The sequence below is a fragment of the Arachis stenosperma genome, chromosome 5, assembly GCF_014773155.1.
Source record: "Arachis stenosperma cultivar V10309 chromosome 5, arast.V10309.gnm1.PFL2, whole genome shotgun sequence".
Classification (NCBI taxonomy): domain Eukaryota; kingdom Viridiplantae; phylum Streptophyta; class Magnoliopsida; order Fabales; family Fabaceae; genus Arachis; species Arachis stenosperma.
Genome location: NC_080381.1, coordinates 8,846,023 through 8,860,629, shown reverse-complemented (window position 1 = coordinate 8,860,629; position 14,607 = coordinate 8,846,023). Strand labels below are relative to the sequence as shown.

General features: G+C 33.0%; 3 protein-coding genes and 1 pseudogene across 3 annotated transcripts; 2 read left to right on the top strand and 2 right to left on the bottom strand.

Annotated features, from left to right (window-relative positions):
* The first annotated feature begins 274 nt into the window (after positions 1-274).
* LOC130980366 (serine/threonine-protein phosphatase 7 long form homolog) lies at positions 275-1,676 on the top strand. The gene is made up of 3 exons (XM_057904056.1): positions 275-768; positions 843-933; positions 1,023-1,676. The coding sequence occupies exons 1-3, from the start codon at positions 275-277 to the stop codon at positions 1,674-1,676; spliced, it is 1,239 nt and encodes a 412-aa protein (XP_057760039.1).
* Positions 1,677-1,964: 288 nt separating this feature from the next.
* LOC130980365 (uncharacterized) lies at positions 1,965-3,146 on the bottom strand. The gene has a single exon (XM_057904055.1). The coding sequence runs from the start codon at positions 3,144-3,146 to the stop codon at positions 1,965-1,967; it is 1,182 nt and encodes a 393-aa protein (XP_057760038.1).
* Positions 3,147-5,074: 1,928 nt separating this feature from the next.
* On the top strand, positions 5,075-7,070 carry LOC130980364 (myb family transcription factor PHL8-like; annotated as a pseudogene).
* A 4,676-nt stretch (positions 7,071-11,746) lies between these two features.
* Positions 11,747-14,185, bottom strand: LOC130980363 (probable E3 ubiquitin-protein ligase HIP1). Its single transcript, XM_057904054.1, has 3 exons — positions 12,680-14,185; positions 12,207-12,344; positions 11,747-11,899 (listed from the first exon to the last, which is right to left on the bottom strand). Exons 1-3 carry the CDS (start codon positions 14,183-14,185, stop codon positions 11,747-11,749), a joined length of 1,797 nt encoding a protein of 598 aa, XP_057760037.1.
* Positions 14,186-14,607: the final 422 nt, after the last annotated feature.

The window sequence follows — 14,607 nt, the reverse complement described above, 5'->3', positions numbered from 1 at the left end:
ATAAGGACAATTATTGAATAAATCCAATTACAATGAATCAGATCAAAGAACAGTGATCACAATTTCGTCCACCAATCACCCTGTTCCTTCGGATCGGTACGATGATAGGGTGGAGGAGTATTTACATTTTACTGGTTTTTATCATGCATCTCAAATTGGAATAGTCCAGTGTCAGAAAGCTCTCGTAAATACTTTAGTCGAACGGTGGCATCCAGACACACATACCTTTCACCTTCCAATTGGTGAATGTGCTGTGACACTCGAAGATGTGGTTATGATTCTTGGTCTTCCGACGGACGGTCTTCCAGTCACAAGGATGACTATCAGCAGTGTTGAAGCTTTAGAGGCAGAGTGTTTGTACCAATTTGGGGCTGTACCGAGAAGGTCAGAATGTAGAGGAAGCGGTATAAAGCTAACGTGGCTACGGGATCTAAAAGAACGGTTACAGTTGACTGACGAAGAAAATAAACAGAGGCACGTGAAGTGCCACATTATACTGTTGCTCGGTACGATATTGTTGGGAGACAAGTCGGGGTCATCTGTACACTGGAAATTTCTGCCTTTACTTCGTGACTTTGGCAGTATCGCACAGTTCAGTTGGGGATCGGCTTGCCTCGCATATCTGTACAGGGCGTTATGCAGGGCATCTCGTTTTGATTGTAAGAAGATCGACAGTTCGCTAACACTGCTTCTTGTTTGGGCTTGGATTCGGTTGCCATTTCTAGCGCCGGTTCCTAGGGAACCTTGTAGTTTTCCGCTTGCAAACAGGTAACTAAATCTTACATTTACTCTGTATCTTCATATTTATAATCCAATCCTGTTAATTAATAAAGCGATATTAGGTGGGGCAACTGGGAGCGTGGCGACCGACGCTTTAGGTATATGAAACTTGCTCACTTTAGGAAGGCATTTGATGATCTTCAAGAAGGCCAGGTATATTTTCATTAAAGAATTATTCGGTTTGGGGTTGCAGTGTTATTTTTATTCCGATTGTAATACACAATTTGGTTTATTTTTCACAGTTTGTGTGGGTTGCTTATTCTGTGGATCGAGTGGATCCGGACATAATTCCTGCAGACATCTACATGCACTCATTTGTGTGGAGTGCTACGGTTCCGTTGGTATCTTTTGAATGCATTGAGTGGCATGCAACCGATCGGTGTAGGCGACAGTTTGGTTTTGTGCAGGGAGTTCGTCATCAGGAACGAAATCTAGACAAGGCACACGGAGAAGTCCTGACTGACCCTAAGAATCTTAACTGGGCCACAGCCACAAGTCATTCATTTTGGGTGATGCAGTGGACAAACATGTATAATCACGTTCTGACTGAGGACGATGGTCCACAGCATCCGTTAGATATTTACATGCACTGGTACCGAAAAAAATATGGCAACTGTTTGAACTTGTCCGATCTTGTGGTTCAAGAGGATGACGAGGGTGACCAGGGTATGGATGATGTGGATCAAGAGAATGAAGAGGCTGAGGAGCAGGAGCCAAACTCACTTGCCGATCCAGTCTTTGATTTGCACAACATGCAAACACATGCCGACACGGAATCCGGTCCACCTGGAACTCACCACAGTCACATCGGTGCCGACGAAGGTCAACGGCATACTCCAACCCACTTGGCATCTCACGCACTTCAAAGACCTCATTTTGCCTGTCGAATCAATTAACCTGGATGTTCCCTTATGCAAGTTGGTTTGCATGCAATTTTGAGGTCACAAGTTCAGAAAAAATATGACCAACACTAATCCGAGCCTCCGCTTCAGATATTTTTCTAGTGAACAACTCATTAAGCCTGTAGAATGTTGCTTTGACAAGTGCAGTAATGGGGTAATGGGGAGATTGTGTGCACCCTTCAAGATTGAGTTGATGCATTCTACTAAATTCGTCGTCATGTGACCCCATCAGTAGCCACCATCAAATGCTAATGCATACTGTTCCCGGGAGATTCGATTTAACTAGTTAGTGTAAGCCTCGCCCCGTTCTCGTAACCGCTGATAACGCACTTCATACTCGCGCACCGTCCTCGAATACCCTGCATAATGGCGACCAATAAAAGAGAAATGGGTTACAAAACACTTATTGAAGGTATCCCTGTTGATAACAAACTTTGAAATACACAATTTACCTATATTAACGACAAGTTTTTGCAGGTACGATGCCTTGAATTTTCTCAGAAAAATCGACTCTATATGCCTGATGCAAAACATATGGAAAGCTCGAGGAGGTGACCATGCTCCGTTACTGCGAGCCACAGCTGCATTGATGGATTCGTGTCGGTCGGATATCAACCCCACACCATCCCGAGTCACAACATGTTGTCGCAGGTTACTAAGGAAAAAGTGCCACGCATCAGAAGTCTCTCCCTCCATAATAACAAATGCAATTGGAACGATATTGTTGTTACCATCCTGTGACACTGCCACTAACAAACAACCTTTATACTTTCCGTACAAGTGAGTCCCATCCACCTGGACAACTGGCTTACAATGTCTAAATGCTATAATGCAGGGGTAATAACTCCAAAAGACTCGATGCAACACCCGGATATCATTTACCAAGTTATCGCCTTGGTATGCAGGCATAGTCTTAAAATGGACGATAGCTGATGGCTTCTTATGACACATGGTCTCAAACCAAATCGGCAAAGCTTCGTACGATGCTTCCCAACCTCCAAATATTTTTTCTACTGACTTTTGCTTAGCCAACCATGCTTTCCGATAACTGACGGTGTAATTGAACTTCGATTGCACTTCTGCAATAACTAATTTTACCTTTAAGGAGGGGTCAGCCTCAACCAACGGCTTTATTGCTTCTGGAATTGTGTTAGAATCCAGCTTCGAATGATCCCGAGAAATGGTGGCTCTGGTACAGGTGTGACTACCATTATACCTCCTAATAACCCAACAGTACTTTCTGCTGATCATGCTAACCCTAATAAGCCAATCACACCCCTCCCCATACTGTGTACACTTCGCATAAAAGGTCATCGGCTCTAACTCATACACTCGATAGTCTACACTTCTCCGGATGGCATACTCTTTCATCGCCCTAATAACAGCTTCCCTTGAACTGAATTTCATCCCCACAGCAAATTCACTATCTACAACAAGAGGGACTTCTGCCATGACGGCAGCCATACGAAAATTTAATAACCAAAATTAAAGGTAAGTCAAACACTCAATACATCTATGGTCATATTATTAAACTCTACATCAGATTATTATCTCAATCTTAACAAAACAATAAATAAAATACATAAATACATAAATAAATGTTGTTTAACAAACAGTAATTAATATTTAACTACATCAATGACTAACCAAAAATTTTCATTGCCCTACATTTAACTACATAAACACATGCACAAGTGCTAATTGAATATATTCTCACATGTCACTTAACTATTTGCTCCATTAATAACTAACATACAATATTATTATCCTACACTTAACTTATTCAACACATAAACAAATGCTAATTAAATATACTTTCACATGTCACTTAACTATTTGCTCCATCACTCAATATAATTTATTACGGAATTCTAATCCGTCTTATAATAATAGGCAATTACATACCGACGCTCATGTAATCTAGAAACTCTGGAGCATGCATGGCTTCTAAATCCAACACTTGCATGAAAGATGGCTCCTCGAACGGCACTTCATTTGCCAGTGTATTTGCCACGTCTGTCACATTTGGAGCCGTGGTTCCATCACCTTGATCTTCATCTCCATTTGGATCCACAACTTCATAATTGCTTTCGAACTCTTCCTCACTGTCACTATTATAATCTTCTCATATAATATTTCGGTCGGCCTCAGATTGTTCGAATTCAATGTACAGCTCGATGAACGACATCTGGCCACGACTTTCAATATACATTGAAAACATCTTTTGCATACTCGCTTCATCGGTTATATATTTGGTTTGAAATTGAACGAATCCACCAAATACTGTGATGGGATATCTGTATAAAATACATGATATCTTCCTTGACATCGCAGAATCTATCTTCTCATATATGACACCTTTCAGTTCTTCAAATGAGATTGTGAAGGGAATAACAACATCTATTGGATTTTCACAAATAAATTTTACTCCTTCAGATATTTCTAACAAAATCTGACCAAAATAATATACTCTTAAAAGAACTCTATCATCCATTTTCCTCAACAACTTAAACAAAAACATAACCCTCACAATCAAATTTTTTTAACCTCATAAGAAAGAAAAAAGAACCAGAAGAAGTATAAAAACGCAGAAGAACACACGGTGTGGGGAAGAAGACGCTCTCTACCTTATCTATGAGTTACACATTTTTATATACATATAACCCCATAGATCGGACCCTACGAGTTGTTCAAACTCGTTCAAAAAATTCTTATAATAATCAAATCAGACCCTACGATTTGATTTTCCTATTTATTAAAAAAAACAAAAAGGGTCGGTCCGAAATGCACCATCCGAAATTCAAATTTTTCCTTCTAGCAAATCGGACCGTCCGATTTGCACCATATATTTTATTCATAGCAATTTGTATGGTCCGAATTGCTCCTATCTAATGTCACATAAAGCTGCCCCACATTATAGTGAAGCACACCCATACCCCATAATAGATGACTACACACTCATACTTTTCATTACCATAAAAATCAGCCGAAAAACTCACCTTCTCTTTAATTGATTTAAAAAATATATTAAAAACGTTGCTTTAGTAAATTAAACGAACAATCTCTATAATATTCACATACTACATTTTATAAGAGTTGCTTTTAAATACATAATAAACTTCTTGTGGTAACCTTTGCTTAAATCCTTTTCATCAAAATTTTAATTTCTTTAAAATATTTTAATAGAACTTACTTTCCCTCCTAAACCAAAAACGGGAAAGGAAACACCAGCAATAATTGATTCATCACCTTCCTCACTACTATTAGTCTATTACTTAGAAACAGAACTTAAATCCTACCATTTTATAATCAAAATTCTAACCCCAACCCTAGCTCAATTTTCGCAATTTCACAACATTGACTTGCGTTCTGCATTCCTCTCTCTCGCCGTCATGGTGTTTTTCATTGCTATGCTCGAGTCGTGTTCTGCTCGCATCCCATTCTGCTCTGCTCCTGTCATGTGTTTCTTCTGGCATCGTGTTCTGCTCTACTCCGCCATCTTCGATCTTCGGCTCACGCCATTCTGAAACATTCGCTTTGCTCTGCCGTGGTGTCGTTCACATCTTCCTCTCAAGTCTCTCATGCATGACAAATATTTCTCTCAAATTTTACTTACTAGTGGTTTAATTTTGTTGAATTGTTGAAATAAAAAAACTACTCCAACCGTGTTCAATTAGAAACCCTACACCCAACCACTTTGAATTTTGATTGATATGCAATTTACTCTTTTCTCTTCGCGTTCCTTGTCACTGCTCACAATTTACTCTTCTCTATTTGATTTCCTCGTCATTGCCTGTGTTCCTCATTGTCGGCATCACTGTTGGCGTCTCCGTCGTGTTCGTCGTTGCTCGCCTCGCCTCGCTGTTGGGTTCGTCCCTGTTTGCGTCGTCATCTGTTCATTGCTGCTCGCATTTGAAGCTTCTGGTTTTTGGTCTTCTCGCTTCCAATTTTCTCGTCGCCTTCTGCTCTCAACTTCTTCTTGGATCCTTGCTCTGTTCTATTTTTTTATGGCTGAATTTGATGAGAAATTTTGGTTCTGCAATTTTTTCTTCTTTGATGAGAAATTACTGCTTAATTAATTCTGGTCCTGTAAAATCACTATAATGTTTCATTGTTATGATATATTTATCTGCCTCTGCTTTAATCACTAAATGATGGCAATTTTAGGGCTTGGAATTTAATTATTATTGGTGAAATCTCAATTTGGGAATTTCACAGTGGATTCATTGTTATTGTAGGTGTTGGAGTTGGCTGGGAGTTATTTCAGTTCAATTGAGTTAGCGCTAAGTTTTTCGCCATGCTTCCAATTACGTTCACTTCTTTTTTTCTGCTTCTCTCTTTTTGCAAATTTTGTAGGTTTACTTTCATAGCTACAATATTTGCAAATTCATCTCAAGAGCCATTTACAGGCATTTCCCTTTCTTCTTCTTGCTTTCACTCATTCCAAATATCATGGACTTCTTTTCTTTTACCAACATATTTTCTGTATTTTTCTGGTCATTGCAGAAATATAGACTTGGGAAAAGCCAACCACAACTTGAAATCTGTTCTGGCAACAACAAACATGAAGGTAACTTGGTTATGGTTTCTAAGTTATTATAACTTGTTCCGATGAATGATCATTTTTCCCCTTTGGTGCAGATTGCAGCGAAATGATGAATAGTGAAGATCCTTGTAATAGCAGGGAAGAAAGTATTGGGACACAGAATGAGATGATTGAGTAATAATTATAATAGTTAGAAAATTGATCAAACTAGTTGAATGCTTTTGTAATTGGTATTAAAAATTTCATTGATCAAATGTTGTGTTCAACAGAAGCATGCAAATTGTTGAGGCTCTCCAAATGCAAATGAAAGTGTAGAAGAAACTTTATGAGAAAATTGAGGTAGGTAGCTAAATTAAAATTAAAGCATAACAAGGATATGTTAAAGATCAATATGGATAATAGTTTTTCAGGTGCAAAGACATTTGCAGCTTAAGATTGAAGCACAAGGGAAGTAATTGCAATCAGTACTACACAAGGCACAATAAACACTTGCAGGAATGATCAACAATGGCAGCCCGGGATCTCCTCCGATTTCGGAACTGACAGAAACAAGAGGAGGGTTCAGTTGGAGCTGTGGGCAGAGGAAACAGAACAGAGGAACCATGTGTTCACTTGAAATTGAAAGTTCTTTGACATCTTCTGAAAGCTCAATGGATCAAAGGCTTAATATTACTAACACTACTAATACTGCTTCACTTGAATTGTTGCCACTCTTCAAAGAATCTAATGAACAAGAAGATGAATCTATTATTGGGAGAAAGAGGAGTTCAAGCTGCTGTGTTGATCAGACATCAAAGATGAGCAGATCTGATTTAGTGTCAGATATCATTGACTTGAATTAGGGTTAGGAAAAGAATGAAAAGAACCCCAATCATCTTCTTTAGCATACAAATGAAGTGAGCTTCAAAAGTGGAAAGCATCTTCTATTTTTGGTTTTGATGAGTTTTCAACGAAGCATCCTAATAATCTTCAACAAATTGTTATGGGATTTATTGGCAAACATGAATATATGTATTTAAAATTCTAGTTGAAACTTTTAATATCTATTTTAATTAGAATTTCATTAGTTATTAAGGTTTTATGTCTTTTCTGAATTTTATTGTGTACAAATTTATGAAGGAGTAGTGAAAACTCTCATTCTCCCTTGTGTTGCGTTTTACTGTTCCATTGACCCTATTTATTATTATTTCTTGTGGTATCACAAACCGAACACATGATATATTTTAGTTTAGAATTTCAAAGTAAGAGAATCAACCCTAAATTTTTAACCTGATTCTCATCTGAAAAAAAAAAACTTAAAAAAACCTATAATCACTCCTCAACATCAAAATTAACATACTTATATACAAATTTAAACATCATATAGTCATATACAATATATATTGACAATAGATCTAACCAATATTATTAGCCACAAAAATTAATCAATACATCTCCACAATAGATCTAGTAAAGAAAAAAGAGAAAAAAAATCTAAAAGATATAAACTTTAGCAATAATTCGAACTATGCAAGTTTCAATAACAATAAAACAGTAGCGGTGACAACGTAAAACAAAATAGAAGCGCAATGAGACTATGCAAAATAAGCGGTGACAAGATAAAACAAAAAAAATCGACACAAAAAGAATTGAGTAAAAAAAGCAGAAAATAACTTTACACAGAACTAGAATAGAATAGCGCGAGAATTGTAAAAGATTGAACGAGACTGATGATATTGGGTGTATATGTGAGAGCTAAATACGGAAGAGATAAAGATTAAGACTGAAAGATGACTGAGAATGAAATGCAAAGAATGCTAAATGAGAAGATATTTGCTTTTTTTATTAATTTAGTTTTAATTTTATGATAAAAAATTTAAAAAATAAAAAATATTAAAAATTGTTGATAAAAAAGATTGTTTCTGAACTTTTCATTGTAAAAAAAATTGAAAATAAACAAATAACATATATAAGTCATAAAATTAAGAGTAATATGAGACATAATAGGCAACAGTACGTTGTATATATTGCCTTAATGGTTGTTTATGGCTGCAAAAGTTGAATTATGTCTCATGACCAAATATTTAAAGAAAAAGAAATTGGCTAGGGCAGCACCATATGAGATTGCTAATAAACCTGCATGAGAAGCAAAAGTAATAATAATAATAATAATAAAATATTATTGTTTAGAATAAGCTAATAATAAGGATGTAACCAATTTTTTTTAATGTGTCTTTATTTCATATGTTAATTTATTAAATGAGCCTCACATCTCATCTAATCGTGAATAAAAATAATATATTTGTTAATATATTAAATTCATCATCTTAAAAAGATTATTAAAATTAAAATAGTCAAACTAAAATCAAAATTAATAATTCTACGTCATTAATTTTATGTATGGCCAACAAAAATAAATATGATACACAATCAATATTGAGAGATGTTCAGATCTAATAATCTGTAAATAAAAAAAAATAAATAAAAAATATTAATGGGTTTGTAAATTGTTATATCAAAATATATTTTTAAATAAATAAAATAAAATACTTAAAAAAATAATTCTAACATTATTTACTAAAATATATTTTTTTAACAAAATTAGAATATCAAATAAAGTCATCTCAATTTAAAAAATCGAATTAATTTTTTCTAATTTTAGTATTTTCAGGTATCTCTCTTCTAATTTTATGCTAAAATCAGAAGAATTACTGTTCAATTTTAATTCAGATTGGGCTCATCTTACCTAATTTTTGTGTACTCTAATCATTATAAAATTTCTCTCATTTGATACATTTAACCTATCAAATTTTTTTTTCTACTTTTATACTTCAACTTGTATCTTTATTATTTTATTTTTGTCTTATTTTTGTTATGAGACAATCAAAATGCATCAAATAGAATTCTAGTTAATTCGTTAACATGATAAAATTTTAAGAGATTAAATTACAGGTTCACTTCATTATAATTTAAATTAGAGTTGGTCCATTTTGATTTTGTCCAAAATTTTGATAGGTTTGCCTGATTTTTTTATCCAAAAAATACATGGCTATAAAAATAATATTAAGATAATTTATTTTAAAAAATAATATATTTTTTATTTTAAAAAATCTTAAAAAATTGTGTCTTGAATAAATAGTTAAGATGAAAAATATTAAAAAATTAAAAACACAAATGAAAAATTGAGAATATATATATATATATATATATATATATATATATAACAAAAAAGAAGAAAAAATTGAAAAAAAAATTGAAAAATTGCAAAACACTAATAAACAAAAGAATCGGCACCCATATATCTTACTATATTGAAATATATGTATGTCTCGTTCACTATTTTTTACAAAAGTAAAGAGACTACATGAAAGAAAATTAACATATATCGAATAGGAGAGTTGGTGGACAGTAAACCAAAAAATAAAAATTTCAAAAATTTTTTCCTCAATACACTACATTTCTCTTATTACTCTTCTAATGGATCTATGTATGTATGAACAATTTGAACCTAATGAGAAGTCTAATTTATAGAGTGAATTTAAGCACATCCTCCACGTATGGCAAGAGGTGTTTCTTTGTAATATTAGTAATTAATGATATATAATAATTAAAAAAATAAAATACCTATTATGATATCGTGGACTATGTAAATATTTAATTTATTATCTTAAATTCTGATATAATATCTATTTTAGCACTAAATTCTTATTTTTTATTTTAAATTTAGTTAATTATTTTTGTATTGACATCATATTGTTAAGCAAAAAAATAATAGGACTTATAATAAGGTAACGGTAACATATAGTCGCCAACGGATTATTCACAGGATTACCAATTTTTTTTTAATATGTGGCACATTTTGATTATAAAATTAGTAATTTTACAATAAAAAAGTTAGTAATATATGTCATTTGTTCATTGTAATTAAAATCAAATATTTTTCTCTAAAATTAAAGAATTTTTCACTCCTCTCTCTTTCTTTATTTATCTCTCTCATTCTTTCACTCACTCTATCTCTTTTATATATTATCATCAATGATTAATTACAAATTTGATAATCAAAATATATATTACTAACTAATTTAATAACTAAAATGTGTCATCACATGACACTCTCTTATTAAAATTTAGAAAAATATTTTCTTTTAAAATTAATAAACCTTCTTCTTATATTCTCTTATCTATCTCTCTTTCTTTTTTTCTTATTTCTCTATATCATTTTCACTCTATATATAATTTATAATTTATATTTTATATTAGTAATTTTGACAATTCAAAATGTGTCACCAGATAATTTTTATTATAATTAAAATAATTTTTTTCTTAAATTCCAAAATTAACAAGCTTTCTCTCTCATTCTTTTTCTTTATCTTTTTCTTTATTTTCTCTCATTCTCTATTTTCTCTACCTTTCTGTTCTACAAAAAAATAAAATTAACAAAATAATATAATTTAAATAAAAAATATTATTATATGTATATATTTTATTTAGTTTTAAATTTTTACTGTTTATCTTTGTAATATATATTTTCACTTTTTTTTCTGCAAGTATTTATTACATATAATTAAAAAAATTACTAATGTTGTGATTAAAAGATAGAATCAAGATTTTTAATTATTTTAAAAAATAAAATAAATTTGAGTTAATTTTATAACTATCAATATAAATTTTGTATACTAATATCTAATTATATATTTTTATATATAAAAAATATTATTTTTAAATAGCAAGCATAAAAATTAATTATTTCTATTTGTGTAACAGACTTAACACCTAATCAAATATAAAAATATACATATTAAGTTCTTTCAAATTTTAGATAACAAATATTAACATTAATTATTAGTAAAAATTAAATTTTTTATATAAAAATAATAACTAAAAAATTTATTATTTATTTTTATCTATAGAGACTCTGGTCTTCTTAACCGACGAAGAATTTTGTTCTTTATGACCTTTTTTATAAAAATAGTTTAATGTTATAAATTTTTGGTGTCATAATCTATAATGTCAGGAAAGACGTAATTTTAAAATATTTATATTTTCGTAATGTTATTACAGATAAAAATAGTAGTTTATATATAATGGTGTTAATAGAGGTGTGGAGAAGGAGGGATGGGTTGCAATTTGAAAAATGATGTAGAAAATTATAAATATGTGTTGTGTAGTTGATGGAAGGATGCTTGAATTACCATCATCTTTTAACAAAATAAAAATGGATAAATAGTTAAATTTGTCTTTGAAAGATTATTTGTTCTCCAAATTAATTTTCAAAAGATTTTTTCATCAAATTCGTTCATTAAAGATTTTAAATTAATCGCATTAGTTCTTCTGTTATTTTTTTGTTAACGATGCTAAAATTTGTTAATGTAGCACATTAAATGATATTACAATAAACATATAAGAATTTAAATTAACTATTAGCATAATAAATTTATAAAATTAGATCAAATTAAAATCTAATTAATAAAAGAAATTGAAACATTGAAATTCTTTAATTTAAGATTGATTTAATATAATTTCATAACTTCATCGTATGTTACTCGTCATCCTCCAAGTCTATGATGGTGAGAGCCATTTTCTTGCAAACGGGGCATCTGTTCTTGATAAGCAACCACTGTCTGATGCAAGAAAGGTGATATTTGTGCGCACAATCCAATCTCCCAAGCTCTTCACCGTGAACATAGTCCTCCTGAAAATGGTTACAGAAATTCTATGTTATTAAATAATAATCAAGATGTAGATATATAGATCACAGATCCATACGCATTTTGAATATATAATTGTGAAAATTATTTTGATTTTGGGGGAGACAAGTGATTATTAGTTACTTTCTGTTAAAATTACTTTTGAAAAAATTATGAAACATAAATAAGTTTATTTTAAAAATATATATTTTTAATATAGATTTTGTATTTAACATGTATTTATACCTATAAAAGATTTATTTAATGAGTGAGGTTTTGTAAAGAATGTAACGTAGTTGGTGTCACTCTCACCAGACATATGCCGCATGCATCAATGTTCTGAGGCTGCTCACCAACAGTTTGGAAAATTTCCCGTCCAAAACATGCTGCAACCTCAGTTTCCGTCAGTCCTACATCGGGGTTCGTCACTCGCTGCCCGTCTTCCAGAGGCTGCAAATTCAATGGTTTGATAGTAATCAAATGATATAGTCTAACATTATGACAATGTGGATTTAGATCACCAAACAATAATTTCTATTAAGTCATTAAAAGTAATAGTGATTTTAAGCAAAAACGGACTTTGGCCTACTTCTAATTAAGTTTTTTAACTTAATACTATAAGATCTTTCAAATATATTGTATGTTTTAATAATATTAAATGTAATAGTAACTTTTATCAATACTATCTAAACAAAATCTATCATATCATAAAAGCTTTCAAATAAAAAATAGAGAAGACTCACGATAGATTATTTAAACAACATTATTAATTATTATATATGTACCTCTCTTCTAAGCCTTCTTGAATCTTCAGCAAAATAAGTAGGCAAATCATAGGTCTCAGCAATAGCAGAAGCTCGCAATGGCCTGTGATGAGTATTATCAGTGGTAGAAGATGATGACATTCTCGTCAAGGTCTCGTCATGAGAATTCAGCCTTTCAATCCATGCAAGAGCAGCGTCCGACAGGTGCTGAAATGCAGAAGGGGTACCAGCGTTTTGTACAAGGCTTTCCACTAGCTGTGTTGATGATGATGAGTTTCCACGATTGTGAGTCTCAGTGATTATTCCCCTTCCAGAAGGATAGTTGTTTCCGGTGTCAGATTCTCTATTACTTCCTCCAACTCGGTGAGGGAGAGACACAGAGGGAATAGCCCTTGGCCTAATCACGGTGCTCCAAGGAAGAGGGGAAGGAGACGAAGACGAAGAATCGGCGTACTGATGATGAGGAAGATTTTCCATGTAATTGATTGAGGCTGGGCGGAATGGAGAAGTGTCAGCAGAGGAGAAATAACGTTGATGGCCATGGTGGTAAAGCGAATTAATTGGCGCGTGCTGATGGCCATGGTGGAGTTGGTGGTGGTGGCTACTATCAAAAACAGGTTGCAGGTAAATAAAGGAACCATCATCAAGTTGTAGAATACCAAGTGTTGCGTTGTTGTTGTTGTTGTTGTTAGGAGGAGGAGGAGTAGTAGTAGTAGGTTGAAGGACTTGAAAACTATCAGACTGAAGAGCTCGTTGCATCTCAGAAATTGGCGACAAACTAGAAGGAACACGAACAACATTTTGGGGGTTGTTGTTATTGTTAGCAGTTTCATGGCGTTGTTCCCTGGAAGATGAAGAAATATTATCATTGGTGAAAGCATGGAGAGGGCAAGTGGGAGAAGGAGTACAAGTGCAGGTATTAGATGATGATGATGAAATGCGCACCGCTGCATTTTCATTTGCGATGGGGAGGCGCTTGGGGGCTGCCATAGGTTGAGCAACAGAACCACCAGCAGCACCACCGGCACTTGAGCTCTCACCCACCGTAAACTCTCGGTGAGCGTAATCAGGTGCAGTTCTTTTGATAGGCATGATGCGCCTAGTAGAAGTATTGTTGAGAACGCTCCTCAAGAGACCATCTCCACCTCCACCACCACCACCACCAGTGCCGCCATCAGTGACATCAATAGTAGAAGAGCTGCCACCACCATCACCGCCAAACTGGTGTAAGGATAAATCGAGTGACACACCATCTTGTTGGTGGTTGTTGTTGGCGGTGCTGATTTCCAAATTTCTTTGTAATGTTAAAAGATTTGAGGCAAGTTGATTGGTTTGTTCCGTTGTTGATAAAATTGAAGGGGCAGAATTAATGTTGACCTCTGACAATGATGATTCATGATCTGGTTCTTCGTCATTGATGTAAATTATTTCAGCACCAGCGTAATTATTGTTAATTGGGAGCATGATAGAACCCTCTCTGTGATCCCTAGGGCCAGCAACTGAGGAGGAAACATTTTTGAAAAACATTACCCATTATTATTATCAGTATCAGAAATTGATGAAGTAGTAGTGATCTCATCATTCTTTCTTGTACTCGCCTGTTTTCTTGACCCTGTATGTTGATAATTATTTTCTATCTTATCACAAACCGAACACACATTCACACAATATATTTTAGTTTAGAATTTTAAAATAAGAGAATCAACCTTATTTTTAACTTGATACTAAACTGAAAAAAATTGAAAAAAAAAACCCATTATCACTGGTCAACGGCAAAATTAACATACTTACAAATCTAAATATCATCATATATAATATATATTCAAACAATAGATCTAAACAATATCTTTAGTCACGAGAAAAATTAACCAATATATCACTTCAATAGATCTAATAAAAAAAAGAAAAAAATATAAACTTAAAAATAGACTAGTTTCAAAAATAGATCT